At 34.3% G+C, this 11,907-nt stretch overlaps 1 protein-coding gene across 2 annotated transcripts; it reads left to right on the forward strand.

Moving 5' to 3' along the window:
- Window positions 1–145: 145 nt before the first annotated feature.
- Window positions 146–10,841, forward strand: LOC117327724 (CAP-Gly domain-containing linker protein 1-like). 2 transcript variants are annotated; one of them, XM_033884852.1, is made up of 7 exons: window positions 146–772; window positions 1,079–1,225; window positions 2,223–2,398; window positions 2,801–2,954; window positions 4,380–4,440; window positions 4,904–4,958; window positions 6,228–10,841. In XM_033884852.1, exons 1-7 carry the CDS (start codon window positions 272–274, stop codon window positions 6,358–6,360), a joined length of 1,227 nt encoding a protein of 408 aa, XP_033740743.1. In that variant the 5' UTR covers window positions 146–271; the 3' UTR covers window positions 6,361–10,841. The 2 variants fall into 2 exon arrangements, with proteins under 2 accessions (XP_033740743.1, XP_033740744.1); XM_033884853.1 differs by having other exon boundaries at window positions 6,249–10,841.
- Window positions 10,842–11,907: the final 1,066 nt, after the last annotated feature.

The following is an 11,907-nucleotide window of genomic DNA, read 5'->3' on the forward strand; positions in this document are numbered from 1 at the left end:
GACTTGAAGCATTCAGGTAGCATCGTAAAGGAGGTTCCCAGAGCCATTCAAGAACCAATGGTTGTCCAGGAGGTTCTTGTGCAAGCGGAACATTCACCAGCAACAATGTCTTCAAGGCCACATGTTGGTACAGAGGAACTGGAAAAAATGAAGGAGGCATTTAAAGATCTGCAGGAGAGAGAGGAGTCATTACTTGAAGACCTGAATGAGGCAGCTGTGGAAAACAACAATTTGCAGGAGAAAGTACTAGAGATGACACCTGAAAGTGCAGATGTTTGACAAATTGGAGACAGAATATCAAAGTAATATTGACAAATACAACAAGGTTTTGTCTGACAACAGTAATATGGCTCGTCAGATCGAGGAACTACACCAGCGACTCCAAACAAGCACAGAGGCTGACAAGGACCTCAGCTATGTCAGGGAGGAGCGTGACCACTATGGGCGAGAACGGGAAAATCTCACCAAACGCATACAACAACTGGAGGGCCAGTGTCAAACCATGTCTGACGAGAGTGTTGGACTGAACCAAGAAGTCCTAAAACTGGAAGGTGATAACCAACAATTGGTTTTTGACAACAATACTCTCAGAGCTCAACTTGGTATTTCAAAGGGTGGTAGTGAGAACATCAAGTTCCAGAACGAGTACAAGAAACTCCAGGAACAATTCAATATTGCCATCGCACAGAAAAATCAAGCACAGAAAGAAGTCAACCAGTTTGTACATCGTCTTCAACAGAGAGATAGTCGCTGTCAACAACTCGCTATGCAGGTCAGTGCCAATAGTCAAAATCATGTGCATCTTTGTTCAAAGTCACTGATTTTCTGGTAAATTATGCAAAATATATCATGAGTGGTGTTGATTTAAATAAGTTAGAGATTAATCAGTATTTCTATTCATAATCCAGGGGACCAGGTCATTTCACATGTAAGATTGCATATGATCAACATTCATGAATATCTTATTAATTTTATACTAAGGGGGGACAGCTAGCTTATCTTGATAAAGTAAATGCTGGCTTAATTAAGCAAAAACAAATTGAAAATAAAATACAAAAAAAATGTTGCTGTCTTTCAGGTGAGCCAGTTAGCAGAGGATCGTGGGTATCTGAACAAACAGTTGGGCCACTTGTCGAAGAGCCTGAGGGAGCGTGAGACACAACTTCAGGGACTTCAGGAGGACCATCGCATCTTGTACCAAGCTCACATGGTGACACAGGCTAAGGTATGCTGTCCTGTTGGGAGGTGGGAATAAAACTGGTCTGAGATGGGGTATACACAATAACCAGGTCAAACAATTACAATTACAACACCACATGGTAACTGAGGAAACACTTTAATTCTGGAGTTATTTATTAAAAATGAGTCATAATTCTTTTACTTATGACAGAGTTGAATTTAGTAGTAAGTTGCTATCTAAATGGAGAAAAGGATCGGTTCTATTTCATTTGATCTGAAAACTGACTTTTTAATGATTGAGCTCTTTCAAATGGTTTAAAAAATTATCATTTAAATGAAGTCAAAAGTTAAATATTTTCAATATGTTTGTTTGAAGGAAGTATGTTACCTTACATTGATATGTGTCTCCTTTTCAAAAGAATTCAGTCAAATGTCAGTTGATGTCATGATGTATTATAATACCTTTACTGTGACATATCTATACAGAAAAGTTCCACTATCTGATTTAAGGGTGTATGCTACCGTAACTGTGACATATAGTAACAGAAATGGTCCACCATCAGATTTAAGGGTGTACATGTATGCTACCGTAACTGTGACATATCTATGCAGAAAAGTTCCACTGTCAGATTTAAGGGGGGGGTTTGCTATTGTAACTGTGACATATCTATGCAGAAAAGTTCCACTATCTGATTTAAGGGTGTATGCTATGGTGACTGTGACATATATATACAGAAATGTTCCACCATCAGGTTTAAGGTGTATGCTACCGTAACTATGACATATCGATACAGAAATGTTCGACCATCAGATTTAAGGGTGTATGCTGCCGTAACTGACAAGAGAGATAACTCTAACACAAATCATGGGTTAAATATAAGAGGTAGCGTGTATACTTTAAGGGCTCAGATGACATTTACAAATGTCAAATACGTGATATTAACTTGAGACCCTTCTGTTCATATAATAGAAATTTTTTCTGCTACTGGTAGTACTTTGACTTATAACTGTATTTAACGTAATAGAATTTAATCTTTGTTTAGTTAATGGAGGCAGAAAAAAAGAATGTTTCAGAGGCCATTCATAAAACTTCAACCCCTCAACCTCAAGAAACTGAAGTAATATCACAGGTCAACGACACTGTAGAGGTCAAGATACCTGATGAGGAAACACCGACTGTCAGTATTGAAGCCAGTGAATTGGCAAGGATAAAGAACAGGTAGAAACTTGTGTAACACTAACTATCTTTATTTACAGCAATCTATTAAATAGTTAAGTAATTGTAACATGAATTCTATTGAATATAATATGATATAAGTATGCTTATAAAAGCATGCCACAATGAAAATTTGGGCAAATTGAAAAATTCATTTCCTAGTTGCTTACAATTTGTAAACTGCAGAAATGGCAAACTACAAAGCGCTGAAATTTAAAGTGGTAAATGAATTTGAATTAAGAGTAATGCACATTCACGTATTAAAGTTGCTTTTGGAAATGTTTCTGTAAAAATGAAAAATAAATGCTTCACATTTTTAATCCTCTAAAAGATATGTTGAATATGAATACTTTACTGAATCAATCTCAGACTGTCAGTGGAGATAATCTCTTGTGTATCATATAGACTTGGAGAAGTGGAACTGGCTTGTGTCCAGTATCAGGAACTGACCGGTCGGTTGGAGAGGACACTGACCGAGGAGCGTGACACCAGGATACAGATGGAGGAGACTTTGGCCGCTAGTCAGGAGCTGTTAAAGAAGGCTGGCAGTCCTGAGGAGGTACTTGAAGTACAGTTATTTACAGTTTGTTACATCCCAACCATGAAACAGCCAGTGGCATATAGCTTTAAATTTTGCTCTTTCGGTCTATTAAATTTTGGTTAAACCTTGTATCTGAAGCCCTTAACTTGTGCAGGGATTGTTTTATGGTGCTATTTATTGCCTGGAGGTTTTCATTTCTGAACAAACGATTAGACTCAGAGTTTGCTTCATTTCTATCAAAACTGGATTGCATTTGTTGAAAAAAACTTTCTCTAGTTAAGTGTAATGCAATACAAACTTCAGAGTCTTGTTCAGGACGGCGATCCTGAACAGTAGTGTGCGCTCGCGCATCCATTCAAAATGGCGGTCTCCCATTCCACGTTGCAAAACATGATCAGGTTTTTGTGATCTTTTTCCAGTGAAAAAATCAGTCATAGTGCATGATGGTCGTTATTATACCCCCCGCAACGAAGTTAGGGGGGGTATACTGAAATCACCCCGTCCGTCCGTCCGTCCGTCCGTCCGTCCGTCTGTCATAAAATTTTTCCGGCAATGCATTCGCTCATTTCTTTATGGATTTTACTCAAATTTATTATATAGTTAGAAGACCATATGAACTTGTGTCCCCTGCAGTGATTTTACGATTTAGCCCTTTTTAACAGAGTTATGCCTCTTTTTCATACAAAATGTGTCATAATTTTGTCCGGCTATACATTCACGAAGTTTTTGATGGATTTTCTTGAAACTTTATACAGAGTTGAAGGATAGCATGAAGTTGTGTCTCCAGTAACGGCTTCTTCTGAAAAAACCCTTTTTACAGAGTTATGCCCCTTTATGTAAAAAATGGTTACTAGCTTGTCCGGCTATGCATTTGCTTTGTTTTCAATGAATTTTACTAAAATTTGGTATGTATTTAGAGGACCCTATGAGGCTTAGCTCTATGCAAAGATTTTGCCGAATTACCAGTTCTAATAGAGTTATGCCCCTTTTTCTTTAAAAACGAGCAAAATTTTGTTCGGATATGCATTCACTTAGTTCTTACCTAAACATAGAATATGTTTGATTTGGTTATAGTACCATAAATAGGCAGCTTCACAAAGTATCCAAACCAATCATGGAAAAGCGGGGGGTATACTTGTCACCCCCTCGGTGACAGCTCTAGTTTCTTAACAGTAAATCCTTCTTATCATAAAGACAGCGGCCACTGATTTTGTCAGGCACAAAAAAACACCCATGATAAGCTCCTGTCCTCACTTGTTAAAGTCAGTTTCTCCATGTTCAATACATTGGACGCCATCTTGTTTTTTTCTGGTAAACAGCTCGGTAGGTTGTTATTTTATGATAATATGTGACAAATATTAGCTTGTAGTGTTAGTGAATTTCGTGTTTAAGTGTGTCCAATGTAAGGAGGTATTTTGATTGTAATGGTTATGGCTGTTTCAGTTCCATTTAGACATTGAGGATGAGGACCTGGCCAGGATTAGAGAACACAGTCCAATGCTGAGTAAGTTTTACCACAGTTTACTTTTCACCTTCTCTAAAGTCAAGAAACCAAAAACAACAGACTGGATACCTCATCTGTTCTGTTCAATTTTAGTCATTTTAACCACTCGGATTTGTGAAATTAACGTATGTGTGATTTCGAATTGTCACAATTTTCATGTTAAAGGTCACTGAATGAGCTCTTGTCAAAAAATATAGAAATAACAAGAAAACTTTGGGATAAGACTTTTCAAATCTAAATTTAGAGTCAGTACTTCGAGAAATAATAACTCAATAGTCAAGTGTTATATTGAGCTGAAGGGAAATTCCCATTAGCTGACTTGAGAAAAAATGACTTAAGACTGCAAGATAACATCTTTCCCCCCCACATAGGATAGAAATTTGTTATTACTGTATGTGGATTACACTGACACAGTATACTTGAAGAACTCCTGCTATAACATGTTTGGGTATTTCTATTTCAGTGCGACATGGATCCGGCTACTTCAGCAGGGTACAGCGTTGGTTACGAGTCCAACGGTAAGTATTAATTAACAGTTTTCTCAAAAAAGATGTATCTGATAAAGGAAAATAAATATTTTAGCTAGAAATGGTAAATTCACAAAAAAAATGTTCATGGTCAAGTTTTATTTTGGAATTCACATAATACTATTTAACTATTAGTACATTAACTCAAATTAAATAGTCAGAAGAATCTTGATTGATGTTCTGGTTTATTTGATATCAAATGATAAAATTTGGGAAAAAAAAAGTAAGAGAAATGTTATAAGTTGTTAAAACAGATTTGTTTGCACAAATGGAAAACATATTGTATTCAAATTAGTTGTGTTAAAATTACTTTTTATTGAATCTTTCGTATAAGGTTAAAGGTTACAGTTAACTGCTATACTGCTAGGATCAAAGTTCACAAGCATGCTAAAAGGCCTCTCTCACCTAATGGGTTGAATGACAGTGTCAAAGATCAAGGCCAAAGCTACTAATCAGCTCGGTTACCTGGTGTAATGGCTTTAGGTCTACCTAAAAGTTGGTTCAGGATAAAGAATGTCTCTGCTTGTCTGAATGTAATTTGGAGGTTTCTGATGTTTTATTGGGCTATTAAAATATCATATTAGAGGTTAATCTGCAAATATCTGATCAATTTTCCAAAATGCAGATTAAACATATAAAAACTTTCAGATTAATCTGAATACAAAGCTACCCAATCATTGGTAACATATCTCCAACACAATTTTCTTTTCCTGGACCAGCTTTCCTTTATCTTCAACTATGAATGTTTCTAGATGAATTATTCAAGTGAGTTTTTTCAAACTATAAATTGGCAAAGCATGTTATTTGTTTCACACTTTAATTCCCGGGCCCTGACCACTGAGCTTTCTACCGCCCAGTATGTGAAATGTAATGTCTTGGCACAAACCACTTTGTAGTCTCTTGTTTGCTTTTTGCTATGGAATGTATAACTGATGAATAGTAAACCTCATCATACTAAAAACCTTAGTCCATAATAATTATGATGTTGTAAAATTCTTAAGGGATACGGAAAAGTTCTTAAGGGTTAAAATGAAGCATTAAAACTGGGGTTTTGAGTTATGCTGGTAAAAGTGAGATAATTTGGGCATTAACAGTAGAGAACTTTCGTAGACCATAGTAAGAAAGGTGAAAATGAATTTAAGGACAAAGGGACAGTATATTGAGGTTTTACTGTATGTGAGGTTTTACTCTATGGGCTAACCAGAGCCGTAGCTGCATGGTGCTCCTATATACCCTTGCCCTCATTTACTCTTACTGCAGGGAATACTTCTGCCTTTCCAGCCGCCAGCTGAATCGCGCCATGAGACTACGACCGGGTATACGCACCATGATATGGGCTTACTTCATCATCGTCCATGTCCTCATGTTAGCCTGTGTGTTTGGATTTTTCTGAAGTCCTGGTCCTGTTGTCCATCAACTCCGAGAAATCGACAAAATCATTCGACTACATTGACAAGTTGATACTAAACAGACGAATGTTACACATGTTACTATGAAATTTGATATTTTTGCATGCGAGCCCTTTACATTGTTTAATTTTTTAAACACTTACTCTACATTGGAAAGATGTTTTGGTAATTTAAACATTTTTAGTTTGTTGTTTTGTTTGATATTTGTTAGTTCTAGTGACAGTGTAGATATTAAGTGTGAAGTGTTCACATCGCAAAAATTTCTTATTTTTTCACCCATTTTCATCTATGAATTAGAATCTCTGTAGTTACATAAATATATTGTGCCTGGACACAATTGTAGATCATTTTGTGATAATATTTATCATAATCGATACATATGATGAATCTAGGACAGATTTATGAGTTATACCTACTGTATATAGTCAGGGTGGAATGGAAGTCCCGTCATCATGGTCTCAGCCAAAACTCTTTCTGTACATAAAACATCCTAGAGATCATGATTCTTGGTAGATATCTGTAATGGCTTGCAACATGAACATAACAAGCTCATAGTCATCAGATGTGTTCAATACTGTATACATTCCATATACTTAATTCATAGAAAAAAGGGTTCATTTCAGTGTACCATTGTTATAAGTACAATAAATTATTTATAAAATACTGCATATTTTTCATTAACATTGATTTGGTTTATCATTATTTATGATACATGTATCATGTTAAAGTTTAATTGTTTAATTTCATTGCAATATTATGTGTACAAGCCTGTAAATACACCCCACCCCTATATGGGACATCCAGTGTCTGTGACCAGGCTCCACAAAGTACATTGTATTTATGTACATGTATATAATTTATTATTTGAGGATGAAAATAAAAGGCCTCCCATTTACTGTAGGATGTACTGTGTACTTGACTTCTGTTAACAATATTATTGTCCAATATATGTTGTAAATATATGGTGAATTGGTTTCATTAAGATTTTGTTGAATAAACCAATTAAATAGTATTCAGTACTGAACAGTGTACTACAACTGGTACTGGTTAGTGGTATTATTGTAAAAAGCACTTGTTGAAGATCTTTATCACTATAAAGTTCAATAGGTTTTTTTTGTTTTTTTTTTTTAATTTCATTTATGAAAACAGGCCACCATGATGTTTCTGTAGTTGTGAAGATTTATTTTTAGTGCATTGAAAAATATCCTAGCATCAAGCTCATAAATTATTATTTTTGGTGCTTAAAGATATATATAAGCATAAATACTGTTTCAAATGAGTATTGACTGGGTTTGAGGATATTTCTGTTCAAGCACTGTTGCCTTCTAAGACATGTATCAAGTATGAAATTATTTATTTGTTTATTATTGATTTTGGAAGTTGTTATTCTATTTGTATATTTGTCAATCCAGAAATCAATAAGTGGAGTAATTGATAAAAAAAATAATCCATGAATGTGTAAATGTAGAATTGAATGAATGAGACTGGAATCATTTTAATGTTTCATCACAATGTTTAACATAAAATGAAGTTGATGAATTATAAATTTGCATAAAACAATTATAGCTTGTGATGAGTGTGGGATAATTGTTGTTTTTACAGATGTATATTAATAGTATTGAGATGTAAATTGATTGTAATGAATTGTAATGAGATGCAAATTAATTGTAATGAAATGCAAATTCATTGTAACATTGATGAGGTATTATTATGGCATGTTTTCACATGTAATATAAATCATGAATACATTTTAATGCTCGATTCCTTTGTAAACAAAACTGGTGCATTCTTCGGGCACATCTCTTTCCTTCCATATACACCAGTATCTGTGATAATCAAATGACCTATATTCTGGGTAAAGTAGCTCGATTGTTTTAACAGTTGCATCACTGGCCAGAACAGAAGAACCATTCTCATCTTCCGATAACTTTTTTTTTACTTAACAGAAAGCATTGCCTTTCTACTTAACATGGGAATATACAAGGTTTGTCTTTACACAAACAGTAAATGTAGCAATGTGTAAGAGTGGACGATTTTTACATGTGTAAAGATAAACCTTGTATATTTATATATATCCAAACTGATGATTCTTATTAAAGATATTAACATCAGAACGTTAGAGATGTGTAAAACAATGGCCAAGGACAGCAGTATTAATGAGGATTCATGCTGTACTAGTGACTTATAGATTTTGTGAAATGTAACATCACCATACACAGTTACATATTACATATTGTGCCTAATATTATGCATTGTCCATAAGGTCATAAGGTCAATACATCTTATCTTTAATGGCATTGTGATTATTAGACATAAAATCTTTGTCAATATCTGATTTTGTTCGCTAACTATCTATGCAAAATATCGGGGGTTGTGAAAGTGGTATGAGTAAGGTTTGACCAGTGACAAGGTACGTAATAGCTTTATAAGCTCACCTCAACAGTTAAAACTGCTTTAATACAAACAATGGTAAAATAAGCTCTTAATGTACCTATTTTGTACTTCCTTATTTTTTACTCTTTAAGGACCGGACTCCCTTAATTTGTCGTGGGTAGAATAAGGATGCTGTCATCGGTAAACCAATTTGTATCTATTTTCTAGTGTTGATAGATGACAGTATCAGAAGGAAACCACTTTCCTTGACAATTTACCTCATGGCAAGTCTATTCATTTGTATGAATAAGATTTCCGAGTATGGCTTATGTGATAAGACATGTGAATGATCAAATAACTGTGAATGTACACTGTACATGGAGTTGTCTGGACATTTGTTTACTATGATACCTAAATTACAAACTAGATATTTCAATAGAAGATCATTTCATTAGACTTGAATAGGTGGTGAAATGGCTTATTTCCTCTTAAAATGAGTTTATCAGATTTTTTCCTTTTTTTGCTATTTAAATTTAAAGTATGGAATTTTATAATAATGTACATTCCCTGTGATTTCTGTTACACATTCCTCTGATAATTCTTTCAGTTTTTTTTATTGTTTGACCTAAAGTCATTGATTATGCAGCAACTGTACTACTACTTCATTATCCTATAACTCCTCACAAGAACTTATCAGATTTATGTATTACGTAATTTAATATCGCTGATATTGAATCATATCATGATGAAAATGTGATATTAAACAAAATATGACATTAAACGACATATTAAGTGGAATCACTTTGACTTGTGGATACCATCTTCTGTTCATTGTAGCAGCATTGTTGCATGTAGTAGGTATTTGCATATGAACAGTTACATGTTTGTGAGATCAACTGTATGAGGTAACATGATAGAAAATTATGGATAAAGATATAAGTTTATTTATTTATTTGATAAATAAAGAAGATATTTTATAAATATTATTTTTTGTTAAATTATTGTGTGACATATCAATTCTTTTTACTTTGTGAGAAGATAAATTAACTGCCATTTACTGAAAATAATTCCTTTACAAGCATTTACTTACACATACATGTACTTAGGATTCAATACCAAATATTTCCTCTCCATAAAAGGGCGATGACTTTTAAGGGTGTTTCCAAGGAAACAATATTTATTTGCAATATACTGCATACATTATAAGTGTCATTTTCTTTTCTCAGCTTCTTTCTCATAAAATCAAATTTTCCAGTCTTAGGGGATAACTTTACAGGAATACTTGTAAGTCACCAACAAACAATAGTTAATATGTTGTGTAATATCAAGGCCGACAAACAATAGTTAATATGTTGTGTAATATCAAGACCAACAAACAATAGTTAATATGTTGTGTAATATTAAGACCAACAAACAATAGTTAATATGTTGTGTAATATTAAGACCAACAAACAATAGTTAATATGTTGTGTAATATCAAGGCCGACAAACAATAGTTAATATGTTGTGTAATATCAAGGCCGACAAACAATAGTTAATATGTTGTGTAATATCAAGGCCGACAAACAATAGTTAATATGTTGTGTAATATCAAGCTGAATGCGAGACAGAATGATTATATTAAATAACAATTATATAACGGCTACATTGGGTGATGGAAGCTGAATTACTTAAGGATGTATGCTATCGTGCTTAAAACAAGATTCCTTTTAAAAGAGTTCTACTGTAACACAATTGTAAAAGATGTATTTACAAATTATAAATGGACTCTTTTAGTACTCTATTATTGAATTATGTTAAAAAGATACTTAAGGGAGATAATTATAACAAAGAAGCATGGAGTAATGTAGCATATATCCTTAAATCAAATTGTTTTTTATATCATAGGTATAAGCAATGGAAGTTTATCCTGGATAAGCTAATCTGGTGATAATCAAGATGACAATGTCTGCCATCTATGATGCATGTAGGTACTGTATTTGTATTAAGGTTGTGATAGGTCGGGTGAGCATGTGTGATGTTGATTATGTAATTATGCGAGTGTTAAAGCACCAACTTGTTCATAAGAATAAATGGCAAGCAAATGATTGAACCTTTGTTTTAGAGTTATCTTTTCAAGACAAGAAAAACATTAATAACACGACAGCATAATCACACCATCACAGCACCATAACAACAACACACCTCACACCATAACACAACAACACACCTCACACCATAACACAACAACACGCCTCACACCATAACACAACAACACGCCTCACACCATAACACAACAACACACCTCACACCATAACACAACACACCTCACACCATAACACAACAACACGCCTCACACCATAACACAACACACCTCACACCATGAAAACATGACAACATGCCCCACACCATGAAAACATCATGACAACACAACACGCCTCACACCATGAAAACACCATAACACAACACGCCTCACACCATGAAAACATGACAACACAACACGCCTCACACCATGAAAACATCATGACAACACAACACACCTCACACCATAAAAACATCATGACAACACAACACACCTCACACCATGACAGGATTGCAGAGCAAAAGAGCAACCATTGGAAGGAGACATTAAAAGTATGCAATGAGAAAATGCTCGTATACAATGAAACATGTACATAATTCTTATTTTTCCATAATGTACAATTTTAAATAATGTAATGCTTTATTAAGTGATGCAAACTTAACAACCAGGGCCCAGTTGTTCAAAAGGTGATTAGCTTAATCACTTGATTAGTGTAAATCTCATTTCTCCTTTATTTCAACTCATATATATTTGTATATCCTTCAAAATCAGTAGGTATGAAGAGACTGGTAGGTGTTATAGTTTCAGAAAAAATTTTCATGCTAGTTTTACCAGAAATTATTTTATCAAAATTTTAATATGTTGTTGTTAAACTGTGATTAGCCGGATCACCTTTTGAAAAACTGTGCCTTGTTTTGCAATTATTAATCCCCTATTTCTGTCTGTTCTTACTTTATCTTGTCTCGGTTGTATCCCCTACATTTCTAGTCACTAGAACTTAATACATGGGGCCTACATTCACCTAGGTAGGGCAATGTCTCGCTTTCAAACGTAGGTCATATTGACCTTTGACCTAGTACATCAAATAAAAAAGTTT

Source organism: Pecten maximus, chromosome 5, assembly GCF_902652985.1.
Source record: "Pecten maximus chromosome 5, xPecMax1.1, whole genome shotgun sequence".
NCBI classification, from domain to species: domain Eukaryota; kingdom Metazoa; phylum Mollusca; class Bivalvia; order Pectinida; family Pectinidae; genus Pecten; species Pecten maximus.

Excerpts from the sequence above, each read along its gene's own strand:
- LOC117327724 (XM_033884852.1), top strand. The coding sequence starts at position 272 with ATGTTTGACAAATTGGAGACAGAATATCAAAGTAATATTGACAAATAC. Across the intron at positions 2,399-2,800 it reads TTGGCAAGGATAAAGAACAG|ACTTGGAGAAGTGGAACTGG; the intron begins GTAGAAACTTGT and ends TGTATCATATAG. Across the intron at positions 4,441-4,903 it reads AGAACACAGTCCAATGCTGA|TGCGACATGGATCCGGCTAC; the intron begins GTAAGTTTTACC and ends TTTCTATTTCAG.